Source organism: Culex pipiens, chromosome 2, assembly GCF_016801865.2.
Source record: "Culex pipiens pallens isolate TS chromosome 2, TS_CPP_V2, whole genome shotgun sequence".
NCBI classification, from domain to species: domain Eukaryota; kingdom Metazoa; phylum Arthropoda; class Insecta; order Diptera; family Culicidae; genus Culex; species Culex pipiens.
This window is the reverse complement of record NC_068938.1, coordinates 107,524,175-107,541,287: the sequence shown is the minus strand read 5'-3', so window position 1 is coordinate 107,541,287 and position 17,113 is coordinate 107,524,175. Positions and strand designations below refer to the sequence as shown.

Here is a 17,113-nt window from a genome sequence, read left to right as displayed (position 1 = left end):
TTTACCCATTCATGGTAATAATGTGATGCAGATCGTGAAGGTGACCTATCAATTATGCTACTCTAATGTATACATCTTACACAACAAAAGTTGAATAAATTCTTCTTCTTCATCTGTTGACGCATAATCAATTTCCATATACATAAACGCTTTTACTATGTTCAACCTTTTGTGAACATAGCCATGTTACATTAAAAATTACTGATTTAACATTTGTTTATCTAGGATACAAATTCTCTATTTGTTTTAATATTGATGATGTCGGTAATCACATCAAGATGTACTCGAGAACTATATTTGTTTGACTAAATATATCACTGGAATATATTCTCCAAGTAGAACGTCTACCTCAGCACAATATCCTGAATCAAAAAATTTAAAAATATATCCGTTTAACTCTGAATAAAGAAAATCTGAAATTGTGATTCAAAGTAAGAAGGCCCGGAATAAATTAAATTATTAGTTAATTAAATAAGAAAATGTAACTAATCGGAGATCTATACAAAAGAAACCTATGATGTATTCCAAATTTAAAGAAAATAAAAAATACTAGAGAAAAAAAGATGAAAACTAACTGCCGACCTGTCACGTCCGTCAATAGTCTTGTCGTACATTACACTCAACCCCCGGTGGTTGGTCACTTTTTCGTTTGACACTTTTTTAGTTTGTACCCCGTTGGTTGGTCAAAGTCAAACTAAAAAGTGACGAACTGTCACTTTTTACACGGCGCTCACGCACACTATCAAAACAAACGTTTGTTAGTGTGTGTGGACACCGTGTAAAAAGGGTGTCAAACTAAAAAGTGACCCCGTTCGTTTGACAACAGTTGGTGTCAAACCATCGGGGTTTGAGTGTACAACTAGAAACAGATCTGCCAATGAAATGTTACACTTCGTTCAAATCAACTAATCATTTAAGTCCAATTATTCATCCACGGAAAACTATCTAACTTTAATCAACAACCTAAACTAAACTGTCTGAAAGTAAATTTAATCTCAAATCCCCGAATGTTTTATTATAACGCCAAATAAGGTAAAGGATCTTGTTTTTAAACCAGTCTTGCCGCTTCCAAAAACCAATAAACATAAATGAATAGTTCATAAGTTGAACACTACTAATTAAGACGACTATTTCATGCCATTCATTTCATTAGGGCATAGAGCTTTGCAAACAAGAGTGCATCTCTATTATACCTTATGTAAACTGTCATTTGAGTGAAGGAGACACACTCCTGTTCACAAAACCCATGCGCCCTTTTGAAATGTTAGGCTCCATTTGATCGTCAAGGCTCCACTAGACCCTCGATTCGCAACAATGGTCGATACAACCATAATCCGAAAACCGTTAGTTCAACAGATTAACGAATTTTGTCCGATATCATCGCACTATTGATTGACCGAGACTCTATGGAAATTTTGACATATCAAAATGCTACGTAATAATATTTTTTTAAATAAATTTCAAAATCTATTCTATCCTGCAATGCCTAGAAGAGGCCTCTGTTTCTGTTGTGAGTAAGCGCTGGTTTCAGAGTTCATTTTTCAATTTAAAAGGGGTGGGAGACGACTAATTTGCTTCATGAACTCCTACTCGGCCTTGGGACCACCTCTTAAGACACTGATGGCTCCTAGCTAGGAATTAAACCTAGACACAGCGTCGAGGCCCGCTTCGCATGGCAAAAATGTTGGCTGGGGGGAAGTGATATTATCACGAAATTTTATTTTAAAGCCAACATTGCTAACGGCGTCGAGGTCCTTACTCATGCCCAAGGAGAACACGCACCGACGTATTTTTGCTAAAAACATTCCGTGCTTGGATTGACTGATTAACGCAGTCAGTTTTACTATGTCGAAAGCGGTATGGTAATTTTAACCCTCGATTATGGAGAGAATGATAATGATTTCGTATTTGCTACCATTCAATTTTCTGGAAGCATGGTACATTTTACCATATTTGCGTTTACTTTCACCAAAAAGCCACAGTTAATTTAATAAGCAGCATTTTTAGCAAATTTTCTTAAAACTACCATGGTCGGGCTTTCAGTGTATATTTACATTATTTTAACCCAGAAATGCACAAACAAGTACAAGAGTGCATAACCGTTACGAAATGTCAAAATGAATGCGTTATCTTTTCAGCGCGCCCCACCGCGTAACACGTCTGTGAATCTCGCGCGCCAAAATTGCACTACGAAACCTACGAAACAAAGCAAATTCGGAACCGCTCGGAATCTACGCAGTTGTTCCGTTGTCCGGATGGATAGCACCTGTACTGCTTTGTGTTATTTTATTCAGTGACAAAAGTGAGCTTACTAAAAGCATGGCCAGTACGGCGCCACCGGAAAAGGACCATTGCGGAGAGCAGAACCAGCTAGACGAAATTCTGGAGTCGATAGGCGCTCTGTTTGAGCTGACCCAAAAACCGTCGGATGATGACTTCCGTGAGTCGATCGAACCTCCGGCGGAAATCGACGACGAAATCCTGGAGGCGATCGCCGGACTGTACGTACGTGAGGGAGGAGAAGCGGAGTGGAGTTTCGTGGCGGAATCTGACGAAACGTTGAAGCCAGATGGTCGGCCACCGATTCACCGCACCTTTCGGAGTCCAAACGGGTTGGAGTTCATCGCGCTGGTTCCGGCGCTGCCGGTGAAGGTCAGCCAGCTCGGCTATTCGGCACGGATCCTGCAGTCCGCGCTGGAGATTCGACTGCACAACGAGGGTTGCCTGCTGCTCGTGGACGACAGCTTCGTGGCCAGGGTCGAACTGATGCACGTGGGACCGGTGCTGCAGGCTAATAGCTTCAATCAAGCCGTGACGGCACTTTTTCGGTGGATTTTTTCTTGGGGGGATTGAAGGAAAGAGTTTGAAATTTATGAAACCTTGTGAATTTCAGGCAGCTTCGGATTGATCAGATCTTGGTGGACCAGGTCATGGCGAGACGGGATCAACTTCGGGCTGGGCTGCTGGCCAGCATCGACCGCATTCGGGAGCGATCGCCGCAGGATCCAGCAGAAGCGTTGAATCTGTTGGCCATCGTGCAAAAATCGGCTAATCTCAAATTTATTGATTTTTGTGAGTTGCTCATGAAAAGTACGGCCATATCGGAACGGCTGCGGGAACAAGCTTCCGCGCTGCACCAGGTGGAGGTGACAACGGAACGGCGGAACAGATTTCTGGAACGATTCCACGGAAGGTTCTTGAACTCGAGCGAAGACCTTGAAGCAACTCTGAAGCACTTTTCCCAGGTGGTCGTTGAGAATCGCACGGAATCTTTGCTGGCGATGGCACCGCCCTATCTGGGCCAGCACCTGAAGGACGTTCCGCAGCGGCTGGTTCTGCAGATTCACGATAGCGATGTGAAGATGTTTCACGACCTGGACAACGTGCTGAACAAGGAGATTTTCGCGAAACCGTTGGCGGATCTTGCCGAGCGATGGATTCGTCGGGTGAGGTCGTTCAAAGTGGGACAAGCAATTGCTGCTGGAAGTGTGAATCCGGTGTATTTCTCGCTTTGCCGAAGCTTGGAGGAGTTGATACTGGAGATTGCCAGCAGGACGGATCACAATCCCGGGGAGCTGCTGCAGAGCGATCGCAACGGATGGCATTCGTTGAACTCGATGATACAGTGGAAGTCGGAGACGCCGCTGACGAAATGTCTCCAGCGGGAGTACTACTTTGTCGTGCGTTTGCTGAAGCACTTCGATCCGGCCTCGGACAATGCGAAGCCGTTCGCATACAAGCCAAGTCGATTGTTGCTGGAGGGAACTGCCGCCAAGGCGTCCACGTTGAATAGCATTATGCGACCGATTCGGTGGTTTATTGGACGTGTCGAGCAAAATCCGCTTGGGATCGCCGACGAGTTTTACGTCTGGTTCTGCCTTTTGGACGATGTCTTGCAGCACGTCCTTCCGGAGACCGACCACAATCTGGAAATGTTTGAGCAAATCCTCAAATCGTTTGTGCAGTTGGTCAACAAGGCCACCGTCGAGCAGATGGAGACGATCCGGGTCATTACGCACAACACCGGCCGGTTCATCGTGCAAACGTGTCCGTTTGTGAACTCGGACAGGGCCCGTTCCGGCGAGGACAAGCCAATTCTGCAATCCCAGCTGGACGCCATCAACCGGATCATGGTCGGGTCGGAATCGGCCAACTTTTTCCGCGATCTGATCGACGTGTTCAGCGAATACTGGAAGAACCGGTGCGAAATCATTGAGAACATCCCGGCGAAGAACGCCCTCGCCCGGATGGAACAGATCAAGAAGCAGCTGCTCACCATCGTGCTCGACGCGTTGCGCAAGAGTAACGTCTCCGTCGGACACATTGTCGACCTGTTTCGATCGCTGAACGACTTCGTCATCGATCTGGACGACGTTTCGTTCGACTGGCTGATCAAGTCACTGCCGGAGAAGCAAATGAAGGCCGTGCAAGGGCTGGAGCTCATCGAACCGCTTGTCGACCACAAATGGACCGGCACCGACAACCAGACGTACCGCGTACTCGATCCAATTAAGTTCCAACAGCTCTTCGTCCTCCTGCTGGACGGAGCGCCCTGCCCCAAGCACTACGTCATCGACATCATCTCAAACCTCCTCGAACTCGTCCTCTTTCAGTTGGAGCACAAGCTCCTTCCCGAACCAGACCAGATCGTGTCCTGCAGCGTCCTTCTCTCCTCGATCCGAACCTCGCTGATGTACCTGCGCGAGCAAGCCGACTACGTCTCGTTCGACCTGTTCCTCGACGAAAGCATCAAACCGTTCTCGAACGTCGTCCGCAACAGTCAATCGCTGAACGAGTTTCTCAAGCGAATCGCCCTGATCAAGGAATCTTTCTGCTACATCCGCAAGCAGAACGAGATGAGCATCGCGGAAGCCCTTCGGATGTACGACGAACTCAACGGCGAGGGCGATCAATGCGCGGAAATGCTCCAGCAAGCGTACCAGCAGTACAGCGATCAGTTTGTGCAGTACATGGCGGAACCTGCCCGCGAGGAGCAAGATCTTGACAAGGCCGATGTGGTGGCCAAGTTGGTGCGGGAGTCCGTCCCGTCGACGCCGAACTTGTTCAGCGGTTGGACCACGCAGTTCAAGCTAACGGAACTGCCAAAGATCCTGGCCGGCGTGGCCGCCGTCTGGTCCATCACAGTGTCCGAGGACGTGTCCAGCACCGGGAAGTACTTTAAGCCGCACTGCATTCAGGTAGGTTTATTTACCGATTCCTTGATCATTCATTTATTGCATTCGATCGTAATTTCTCGGCTCACGATCGAGATTTCTCAATCGTAATTTGTCGATGGTTAGTCGTAATTTGTCGATAGTAGATTGAGATCATTCGATCGTAATTTCTCGATCTACCAATGACAAATTACGAGTGACGATCGAGAAAATCTCGATATGTGTTTTAAAAAAATCAAGTATTCAAAAATTGTATTTAATTTTTTTTAAAATTTTTGGATGTTTTAAACATTTGAAGTTTTTTAAAATTTTCAAACTTTTTAATAATTTTTTTTAACTGAAACAATTTTAAAGTTTTTGAAATTTTTAATTTTTTTTGAAATTTTTAATTTTGAATTTGAATTAAATTGTCGAAATTTCGATTTTTTTTAACTTTTGATATTTTAATTTTTTTATAAAATATCTAAATTTTTGATTTTTTTTAATTTTTAAAATTATTGATGTTTTAGAAATTTTTAAAGTTTTTGAATTTTTTTGAATCTTTTTTAAGTTTTTTTTAAATTTTTTCAATTTTTTATTTTTTTTTATTTTTGAAATTTTTGAAGTTTTTGAAATTTTTTTATTTGTTTTTAAAACTGTTAAAATTTTTTATTTTTTTTTTCAATTTTTGTTTTTTTTTATTTTGTTGAAAAAAAATCATCAAATTTTCTTTTGAATTGATTTTTTTTAATTTTTTTTAATTGTTTCAAATTAAAAAGAAATTAATTTAGTTTTTTTATTTTGTTATTTTGTCACATTAGCAGAGTTTTTTTTTAATATTTCGTTAAATTTTTTTTAAAATTGTATTACAAATTACGATTGTAATTTCTGGATCCACGATCGAAATTTCTCAACAGTAAAATTACGATCGTAATTTGTCGATGGTAGAACGAGATTTGTCGATGGTACATAAGTCGTTCGTGGTGATTATTGCATTCGATCGTAATATTACGATCGTAATTTCTCGACTCACGATCGAGATTTCTCGATAGTAAGATTACGACTTACCATCGACAAATCTCGATCTACCATCGACAAATTACGATCGTAATTTGACTGTTGAGAAATCTCGATCGTGGATCGAGAAATTACGATCGGAATTTGTAATACCTTTTTTTGAATTTTTTTTTATTTAAACAAAATTTAAAAAAAAATCTAAGTTCAATTTTTTAATATAAAAAAATAAGAAAAATTTCAACAATATCAAAAATTCCAAAAATTTCAAAAGTTTAAAAAATTTCAAAAATTTTAAAGATTTTAATAGTTTCAAAAATTTCAAAATTTTTAAAAATTTTATAAATTTCAAACATTTTTGAAATTTTTAAAATTTTTGAAATTTTTGAAATTTTTGAAATTTTTGAAATTTTTGAAATTTTTAAAATTTTTAAAATTTTTGAAATTTTTAAAATTTTTGAAATTTTTAAAATTTTTGAAATTTTTGAAATTTTTAAAATTTTGAAATTTTTGAAATTTTTGAAATTTTTAAAATTTTTGAAATTTTTAAAACTTTTGAAATTTTTAAAATTTTTGAAATTTTTAAATTTTTTTGAAATTTTTGAAATTTTTAAATTTTTTGAATATTTTGAAATTTTTGAAATTTTTGATTTTTTTTTTAATTTTTTAAACTTTTTGATATTTTTGAAATTTTTGTTTTTTTTTTTAAATTATTAATTAAATAAAAAAGTTTTCGTAACGAGCTTCAAACCCATATCGAGATTTTCTCGATCGTCGGTCGTAATTTGTCGATGGTAGATCGTGAAATTGCGAACTAATGATCTCAAACTACTATCGACAAATTACGACTTACCATTGACAAATTACGATCGTAATATTACGATCGAGAAATCTCGATCGTGAGTCGAGAAATTACGATCGAAATATTTACGATCGAATGCAATTATCACCATGCATTTGAAGACTGTCACGTTGTTTTCGTTTAGATTTTGTGCGTGCTTCGGCTGCTGAGTGCGGACCGTGCTGAGAACGGCGTTGACAAGCACCTGGCCCAGGTCCTGACCGGTCAGGGCAAGTCGCTAGTGCTGGCGATGATCGCGGCTGTTCTTGCACTAACCGGCCACCAGGTCCAACTGGTTTGCTACAACCAATATCTGGTGAACAGAGACAAGGCCGACTTTGACGACCTGTACGATATGTTGGAGATCGGCCACGCCATCCGGTACGGAACATTCAACGATATGGCCAACGCAGTCATCGCACCGGAGATTGATGGAACATCGAGGAGCCTGCGGTCGTTTGTGAGTGACTTGGTACTGTCGGAACCTCGGAAATCGCGACCGAGTAAGCCCAAGGCACAGGTGAAAGACAACTCGGTTCTTCTCATGGACGAAGTGGACGTTTTCTTCACGAAGGATTACTACGGCAGTAACTACCAGCCAATTGTGACTCCAACGATAGTTGGTTTGGGCGCTATTCAGAAGAAAATCTGGAATTTGGTCCATGCCCAAGGAATGCGAGATGTTCCTCAATTGACGATGTGTATTCATGAGTTCATTGCGTCGCCCTCTTTCAAAAGCAAGCGATATTTCGAACATTTCCTTCACCGACGAACGTCGTACGAGTTGCTTGTCTACAGCGGAGACAAGTACATCAGGAAGCAGTTCACCAACGAAAAGCTCTTTTGGGAGCAACTAAATCTGATGATTGCATGTGCCATCTCGGTCGCCGATAACAAACGGGATTGGGTCAACTTCAAACTCAACGAGATGGGTGTGCTTATGTACAGAAGCAGCGATCGTTTCGTGACCTCAACCGTGGACAGCTACCGATCAATGTTCAACTATTTCCGGCTGAAGAAATGCAACTTTAAACCAATGGTAAACTACGGCCCGAACTACGGCTACCTGATCATTGATTGTGGTCCCATCTCGTACGCCATGCTGCCCAAGACCTTCCCGCTCATCCTGGGAGTCACCGGAACGCTGACCTCGTTGAACCACCACGAAAAGGCGGCCATCGAGCGGCTCTACAACATCCGCCGATCGTCGCTCATGCCGTCGTTCTTCGGCTGTTGCAACGTGCAGTTCAACCCGGCGGAGAACCTCACCGTCCTGTCCTCCAAGCCGTTCTGGATGGGCCAAATCTTCTCACGTGCCCACGCCGCCATCGGTGCCAAACGGGCCGTCATCATCTTCTTCTACAACGACGCCCTGCTGGAGAACTTCCGCGCCCAGTACTGCGGCCAGCTCGATCGGCTGGAAGTGCTCACGGAAAACACCGCCGAGGACGAGCAGGAAGTGCTGATTGGGGAGGCCGGCGTCGCCAAAACGGTCACCCTGGCCACACGCGGCATGGGACGGGGCGTCGACTACAAGTCCAGCGTGGCGGTTGAGAAAAGCGGTGGCGTGCACGTGATTCAGACCTTTTTCTCGCTGGACGTGAAGGAGGAGACGCAAATCCGGGGCAGAACCGCCCGGAAGGACAACAAGGGCAGCTACGAGCTGATTCTGTGCGAGGCCCACCTGAAGACGCAACGGCTGATGGCAAACGCGGATTTGTTTGTGACGTACGCGAAGCTGGATGCGGCCAGGGCGGAGATTGCCCTCAAGGAGGACAAGGACGTTGGGGAGAAGATTGCGAAGAACACGGGCGATCACATGACCACGCTGGCGTATTTGCAGTCGTTCTTTTCGTAGTTTAAAAGCAGTTTACACAGGTTTAAAGTGAGTTTGAATAAATGAAAAAGTTCTTTATTTGTTAAATTTATCTGTGCCAAATGACTCAAATCGAACCGAAAAGCTCTTGTCAAAAAAAAGCTTTTCGTATGTCAACACTCAGTTCGAAATTTTTTAGTGTCTTTGCTAAAAGCTTATTTCGTAAAGTCGGTAGTTTACAGAATTAAAACCTTAAACTCCCCCCAGATTAAAACAATGATGCTGTCATTACTTAAATCGCTACGGAACGGTGATAAGTCTAGTGATAAGTTGATTATCTATTGTACGATCAGTTCCTAGCTGGACTCGGTCACAGGAAACGACCGGCGACTCAGTGACCGACGAAATAGGCGGCGGGCCAGATGCGGGCATAAAAATGTCAAAATCTCTTCCCCCCTCACTTCGTCTCACCATCCAGCTGCAGCTTTGTTGACAAACAAACGGAGCACGCGGTCGCATGATGGCGGCATCGAGCCAGAATTAGGGGTGATCATGTGATTAAAAACGAAAGTTTTTTCAAGAAAAATAATATTTTTCCGACCGAATAAAAAAATTGCGAGCATGTTCAAACAATTATTCCTGATGTCGGAGAAGTGATAAAAAAGCAAAATTATAATCCATAATTTTTCCATAAATTGAATTTTTTGACGTAGACTTACGTCTTTGTCGAAGGTACTGGGGTGTCATTCCAAAAAACCCGGGCCGAAGGCCCTGGAATATTGCGTCATCCGTCAATCGCTTATATCTTCCTTCCCTCATATCGAATCGGCACGATTTTGGTTCCATTCGATTCGAAAATTATTCAGCAATTTGCTATAAAACTTTCATTGTTGGCAAAATAGTTTTACTATTGGAACAATTGAATGTTTTAAAATGTTTTCAAAAAGCAGAGATTTTGCAAGCAAAATGAGCGCTTCCCACTCACGGACGGGAATGTCAAGTACCTATTTTGAGGGGAAAATCATCCGAGCAACGCGACCGAGTGTCGGTCGCGAAAAAGGAGGGGAAGTAGCAGACCGGAATCATATATAAGAACGCGCGCTCAGCCCATTCTATCATTCACGTCTCAGACGTCGGACCGGCAGCAGCTGCAGCAGCAGCAGCAGGAAAGCTCAGCCCAGAGCAGCAGCAGCAGGAGAGAGACCAGAGCAGCAGCAGCAGGAGAGAGAGGGACCAGAACTGCAAAAGAAATGCGCATCGCTTTCTCGTCGTCACCGTCAGCCAGTTGCCTCTCGATGGCCGGACCGTTTGGATCGTCCAACCCGGGACGAGGCAGCAACAAGATGGGGCGCGCGCTTGCTCCTTCTCGCCGAAAAGTTGCCTCTCGTGGGTCAAGCCGTGGTTGTGAAACTTCCATATTCTAGTTGTTAAACTTTCCAACTCTTCGGAGTTCCCTCTCTTCCCATCACTCGTCCCACCCGGGGCGAGGCAGCGCAATGAATAATTACAGTTTAAATTTCAGGAACAAATTTTGGTTGTCGGGGGCGACGGTCTGCACAGCTTTCTGAGGCTGCTCTCGCCCCCAACTCCTAAAAACCCGGGCCGAAGGCGTCATCCGTCAAACGCTTATATCTTCCTTCCCTCTAATTGAATTGACACGATTTACTTCTGGGGTGACGGATTACAAGCTTTCTGAGGCTGCCCTCCCCCTCATTCTGCTACCAAACATTCACTCGGTTCGCGAAAAAATCGTTTTTCGTTCTTCTCTTTCCTTCCTCCATTCGATGTTGTCTAGTCAAAGATTTATCAACACATTCAAAGTATGTTTACATGGTAGCTGCGGTTTTGTTCGCATTAGATTTGCCATCTCTTTCTAGTGTTTCAACAACCGGTACGTACACGGTCCGTCTGAATTTACCGATCGCATTCACGATCTTATTCCGTTAATGTATTTCAAGTGTCTAGCTAATTCATCAAAATTAAGAAATGGTTCACATATCAAAACTTTACGTAGTCTACGCCATTCCGGTTATGTCTGTGACATAACTACTTAGACTTTTCACTCCAACTGGGAACCCCTAGGTCTATCCACGACCGTTTCCAATGACCGTGAGAAGATGCCAGAAAATCCAGCTACGAGCTAAATCCACAATATAAAAATATGAATTAACATAACAAAACGTTACCTAATCCACCTTAAGGTGGTTGGTGCCTTCCTCACATGCAAATAGTATACAGAGATTTTTATTTCGTCGATTTCTCTAAAACCGAACAATATTTTTGCAAGCTTCAAAAAGCGTTTTGTAGATCTGAGAAACCCCTACAAATTGCTTATAAAAGATTGTAAAAATGTTGCGTCGTTCCAGAGAAATCGACAAACGCAAACGCAACCAACGTTTTTGATCCGTTTTATCGAGGTCTATATTGTTATGCTTGGATTGAACTAAACGGCACAGCCCTATTCGTCGATTATCGACTGTAATTCTCGGGTGAGTTTTCAAAAAGCCGTAAGAGCCATCGTGACCTCTGACACTAAAATTCTTTTTTCTCTAAATTATAACAAAATTTCATTTATTTTTAGTTTGGGGCACTTGATAGACGTGTAGATGAACATTCTTGAGCATTTTTGAAATTTGCTTTTCGTAAGTAGGTCAAATACCGATGCAAAAAAGGCTTTATTTACCATTGGCTCTTACGGCTTTTTGAAAACTAATCCGAGAATTGTTCATATATTGAAACTGAATCACCCTGTACAATGGAATATTAGTATACTTCATGAAGTTACATTTCGAAACACATAAAAGCCACATGGAAAAACCAAGTGGAAAAATACTACAAGGTTTTTCACGTAACTTCAACGTGAAAAAATTTGTTTTGCCGGTACACTTTCACACACGCAGAAAAATAAGGCATATTTGAATCAACAAAACGTTTTGTTGATGTGAAAATCATATTTTTTGTTGACTCAACGCTAAACGTCAAAGCAGCTTTTTCAAAACAACAAAAGACTTTTGTGGAATCGAGAAAATCAAGGTTTGTTTCAACGCAAAATCGGCGTTGATTATATTCAACAAAAAATTTGTTGATTCAAACCTCGTACAGGCTGATTCTACAAAACTTTTTTCTGCGTGCATTATTTTTACGTGTGTCACGTAAAATGGGCCTAACGAGGGGAATATCGGGGTTATGTGATTTTTCACGTAGCACCTACGTTTGGATTTTTATGAGTGGGGTCCTTTTGCTCTATAAATACTATCCAGGTTTTTAAGCGAAAATGACGTTCGAAAGGTGAACGCCCGAAATGTCAAAATCACGCAGTGGTATCAACATTACGAAAAAAGTGTGCCATGGCATGACAGCCATTTTTTTTTTCTAATGTTGGTGCTTCTGCGCGATTTTGACATTTCGGACGTTCACCATTCGAACGCCATCTTCGTTTAAAAACCTGGATAGAGCTTTGAAATTTTACACAACCCGACCTGGATTTAGTCACTGTGGCCACCGGGAATGCTCCAACTTTGACGACCTTACTACGGAAAATTTCAAACAATCAGGATGCTTCGAGTCTCTAACCAGCCTGAAGTGTTAATTGGCAGTTGCGGGTAATCTGGAACCGGTTTCCGGATACCCGATGAACGGCCAAATGGGAATATGGGAGAAACCCTATCATCGGACATATCAAACTCCATGAAATTTAGCGGGCCACTAACTGGGATTCTAGGATTTAGAGTGGCGGATGGAAAAAAGTTATTAAATTAATACTGAAAAAAAAAAACTTTTTTATTGTAGCATGGTTTTTATAACGAACAAAATCTAAGACGTGGACAATAACAAAAATAATAATTTAGGACAATCCTCAATTTTAATCAGAAAATGAGTATTTTCGTCGCTGCCTTCCACCAACTTTACTTCTTCTTCAAAAACTTCTCCATCTTGCTCTGCAGCTTACTCTTCTTGGGGCTGGGCTTCTTCGGCGTCGAACTGCTGCTGCTGGCCTTTCGCTTCTTCCCGCTCGGAGTCGGTTCCATGCCGGCATCCGATTTGCTGTCCACCTCCTTCGTCGTCGCCGCCCCTCCCTCCTTCAAGGCTTTGTTCTTCCGGTACGCTTCGGACATTCGGGAGATGTTTTTCTTGGAGATTTCTTCGTGGATTACGATTCGATGGGGGTAATCCTTGCCGATGATGCAGCCGAGCTTCTTTTGCGTTTCGGCGTTGGCCTTCCACGGCTCGTAGATGATGCCGGCGGGGAATTTTGCGAGTTCGGGGACGTACTTTTTGATGTATTTGCCTTCGGGGTCGGTTTTCTTGCCGAACGCGACCGGACTGTAGACGCGAAAGAACTGGTGGAAAAAGGCGGACGCGGAAAGCCACATCCAGTTCCCTGCGTTCAATGCCCAATCGGCGTCTAGAAGGAGTTCTTCGAAGACGCGTTGGCCTTCCTCCCACGAGATCCAGAGGTCACCCCGGGTGAGGAAGCAGGCGACGGCATGGCGGGCCAAATGGTGGATCCACCCTTCTTGGCAGAGTTGCCGCATGATGGCGTCGATGAAGGGATAGCCGGTCCGGCCGTGCGTCCACGCTGCCAAATGTTCCGGGTTGGTTTCCCACGGGACCTGCAGACACACGCTGTTGCCGACCATTTTGTCAAAGTTGGGCTCGGCCGCGGCAGCGCAGTAGTAAAATTCGCGCCACATGAGCTGACCCACGAGGGAGACTGGCGGCTGGGAGTGCTTCTGACCGGCGAGAACCTTCTTCAGTTCGGCCATAAACAGCCGGGCGCTGAGGCAGCCAAACTTCACGTACGGACTCAACACGGTTGTGCTCGGTTCCAGCGAGTTTGGTGAAGTGTTGGGCTTTTCGAAGGCACAAACCCACGACTTCCGGCGCATGTAGTCTTGCAGTCGGCGCAGGGCTTCCGTTTCACCCCCGGGGAACTTACACTCGCCCAAATCCTCCTGCCGAACCTTCAATTCGTCCAGCGTCGGAGGGTCGTAACATTTGCCATCTTTCCGCTCTCTTATATCCTTCTCCGGAACCGATTCCGCAGGAACCTTGTCCGGAACCCCGATCGGCCCAGGCGTCTTGCACATCGAGGCCAAACTGCCGTACTTTTGATACGTCAACGGAATCTTCCCGCCGTTCTTTTTCAAAATCTCGTCCGGATCGTAAATTGTGAGCGACTTCTCGACCTGAACTTCAATCTTGGCTTGCCGGGCCAACTCTCTGACCGTGGCATCCCGCTTCACCGAGTACGGCTCGATATCATGCTCAAAGGTCAGCAGCGTCACGTTCCACTCCCGGAACAGTTCCGGAAACATTTCTTCCGGATTCCCACGCACCACGTACAACCTGAAAAAAGTCCCGTTAATTTCAACATTCGAACAAAAAACTCAAATCTCAACCTGCTGTTCAGCTTGCGCAAGTTGGCGTCCAAATCGGCCAGCGTTTGCTGCAGGAAGCGCCACCGGTTCGGGCCAACGCGCAGCCAACGGATTATGCCCGGATCGAGGATGAACACCGGCCGCAGGACCAGCTTGGACGGTTGCCCGCGAACCCGGTCGACGGCGGCGGCCAGCGCCGGGTTGTCGTGCACCCGCAGCCCCTTCCGGAACCAGTGGACGGCGGTTTGCTTCGAGGACATTGGGCTTGAAAATTCGCCGGACCGGAGGGAACTCTGTTGACGGCACTGATGCGCTTGCAGAATGTTGTGAAACTGTGGATTTGTTTTGGTCAGGTTTGGCACGTGTTTGTTGTTGTTTTGAATTTTTAGTACAGCAGTAGAACAAACTTTGGAGTGCGTTCATGAGATTTACACTGAGGTCTGGAAATGTGCAAGATATGAGAAAAAATGCTCAAAACTCAAAAAACCAAAACGTACCCATTTTATGGATTAAATCCCGTTTAAACTTCACCCGAACTGTTCATTGTTGGAATGGAACTTCAGTTAAAAAATTTTCATCCACGTCAAAACAGCAACTAGATTCAGATTAATCTTGTGCGGATGATCCAACACAAACCCAAGTGCACGTTGGGTACAAACTTTGGTGAATTTGGGTTTGAACTGTGGTGAGAACAATTGGGTCCGCAGGTCCTGAAGCTGTCGTACTTGGATTACTTCCAGAGGTTGGAGCTCGGGTTGGAGCGATATCCGACGAACCTGATCAAGAACAGGTTCCGGCTTTCTCGGCAGTAGCGGGGGCCTCAGCAGCAGCCTCGACATCGCAAAAGTGACGAGAATCTGGAATAAATTTAATTATTTTGTTGATTCTTGAAATATTTCAGCCAAAACTTGTTTCTTCTTTTACAACCACTAGATCATTTTGTACATTTTTGAGCCCTTCTAGACAATTGCAGAGCTTGTCAAAATGAACATTTTTATTCTTGAAAAATGAATTTTGGTCAATTCTATCAAAAGTTATGGGCAAAAAACGATTGAAAAATGCTCATTTTCAAATTGAGATTAAATAAGTTAAACAAAAAAGACCCCCGAGATATTTTCAGCAAATGTACTCTAAAATGTGTACTTTTAGATGCTTCTAAGAGCGAGGTCAAACTCCACCACCTTTTCGAGTTATTCACATTTCAAAATGGCGTCTTTTTCGTCTTTTTCGTTAGATTCAGATTAATCTTGTGCGGATGATCCAACACAAACCCAAGTGCACGTTGGGTACAAACTTTGGTGAATTTGGGTTTGAACTGTGGTGAGAACAATTGGGTCCGCAGGTCCTGAAGCTGTCGTACTTGGATTACTTCCAGAGGTTGGAGCTCGGGTTGGAGCGATATCCGACGAACCTGATCAAGAACAGGTTCCGGCTTTCTCGGCAGTAGCGGGGGCCTCAGCAGCAGCCTCGACATCGCAAAAGTGACGAGAATCTGGAATAAATTTAATTATTTTGTTGATTCTTGAAATATTTCAGCCAAAACTTGTTTCTTCTTTTACAACCACTAGATCATTTTGTACATTTTTGAGCCCTTCTAGACAATTGCAGAGCTTGTCAAAATGAACATTTTTATTCTTGAAAAATGAATTTTGGTCAATTCTATCAAAAGTTATGGGCAAAAAACGATTGAAAAATGCTCATTTTCAAATTGAGATTAAATAAGTTAAACAAAAAAGACCCCCGAGATATTTTCAGCAAATGTACTCTAAAATGTGTACTTTTAGATGCTTCTAAGAGCGAGGTCAAACTCCACCACCTTTTCGAGTTATTCACATTTCAAAATGGCGTCTTTTTCGTCGTATTTTGGCTATAACTTTCGTTTTAAAGGTCCGATTTTTGCTCTCTTGGAAGATAAATGTGTGTTTTGATAAGCTCTACAAATGTCTAGAAGACACCAACTCGCTACGACACAAGCCTGAGTTGATAAATTCAAAAAACTCGTTTTTTTCCTAAACACTTCAACCTAAATTACAAACATGGCTCTAGAAACTTCCCGTTTGAAGATAGAGCTTTGTGCTCTTCAACAAAGTTGCTCAGAATGGTGTTCTCTACAACTTTTCTGAAGACACCAAAGCGCTATCTCGTCATCCCGTCAAAATAAAAATTCTGAACCAACCTAAAATTTGGACCACCCTAATGTACACCATACCAAAAGATGCCCCTATTGACCCTGATCATTTGTCCCGAAGACACCAAAGCTGTGTAACGTGTGGCCGGTATCAATTTTGTCACGCTAGATTTCGGTTTCGGACCACTGTGCAGTGTTTGAACTGACGACCTTTGGATTGTGAGTCCAATCGCCGCCAGCGATTCCACCGAAGTAGGCTTGGTTTGGTGTGTTGTTTGTACTTATGGCATGGAGACAACTCCTACACCTGGAATGACTTAACGGCCTAACAACCAAGGCCGGGACCGACATTTTACTTCCTCATCCGATGGAAGGTTGCAGCAGATGGGAATCGAACCCAGAATCATCCGCTTACAAAGCGGACAGCGTAACCATTCGGCCACGCACTGCCAGAATCAGCCTGTACGAGGTTTGAATCAACAAAATTTTTGTTGAATATAATCAACATCCAAATTGCGTTGAAACAAACCTTGATTTTCTCAATTCCACAATATTCTTTTGATGTTTTGAAAAAGCTGCTTTGACGTTTAGCGTTGGTTCAACAAAAATCATGATTTTCAAATCAACAAAACGTTTTGTTGATTCAAATATGCCTTATTTTTCTGCGTGAATACAGAGCAAACACAGAGTGAATTCGCTAATTCGGATGGACGAAACCACGCGCTCAAAAATAGAGTCTGAAATGTAGGGAATGAGTGCGGGTTCCTGTTGGCGACTCGT

At 43.4% G+C, this 17,113-nt stretch overlaps 2 protein-coding genes across 2 annotated transcripts; one reads left to right on the top strand and one right to left on the bottom strand.

The window, feature by feature from the left end:
• Nucleotides 1-2,198: 2,198 nt before the first annotated feature.
• On the top strand, nucleotides 2,199-8,920 carry LOC120414758 (uncharacterized). The gene is made up of 3 exons (XM_039576074.2): nucleotides 2,199-2,828; nucleotides 2,894-5,198; nucleotides 7,154-8,920. The coding sequence occupies exons 1-3, from the start codon at nucleotides 2,320-2,322 to the stop codon at nucleotides 8,864-8,866; spliced, it is 4,527 nt and encodes a 1,508-aa protein (XP_039432008.1). The 5' UTR covers nucleotides 2,199-2,319; the 3' UTR covers nucleotides 8,867-8,920.
• Nucleotides 8,921-12,664: 3,744 nt separating this feature from the next.
• On the bottom strand, nucleotides 12,665-14,543 carry LOC120414772 (cryptochrome-2). Its single transcript, XM_039576086.1, has 2 exons — nucleotides 14,227-14,543; nucleotides 12,665-14,173 (listed from the first exon to the last, which is right to left on the bottom strand). Exons 1-2 carry the CDS (start codon nucleotides 14,463-14,465, stop codon nucleotides 12,730-12,732), a joined length of 1,683 nt encoding a protein of 560 aa, XP_039432020.1. The 5' UTR covers nucleotides 14,466-14,543; the 3' UTR covers nucleotides 12,665-12,729.
• Nucleotides 14,544-17,113: the final 2,570 nt, after the last annotated feature.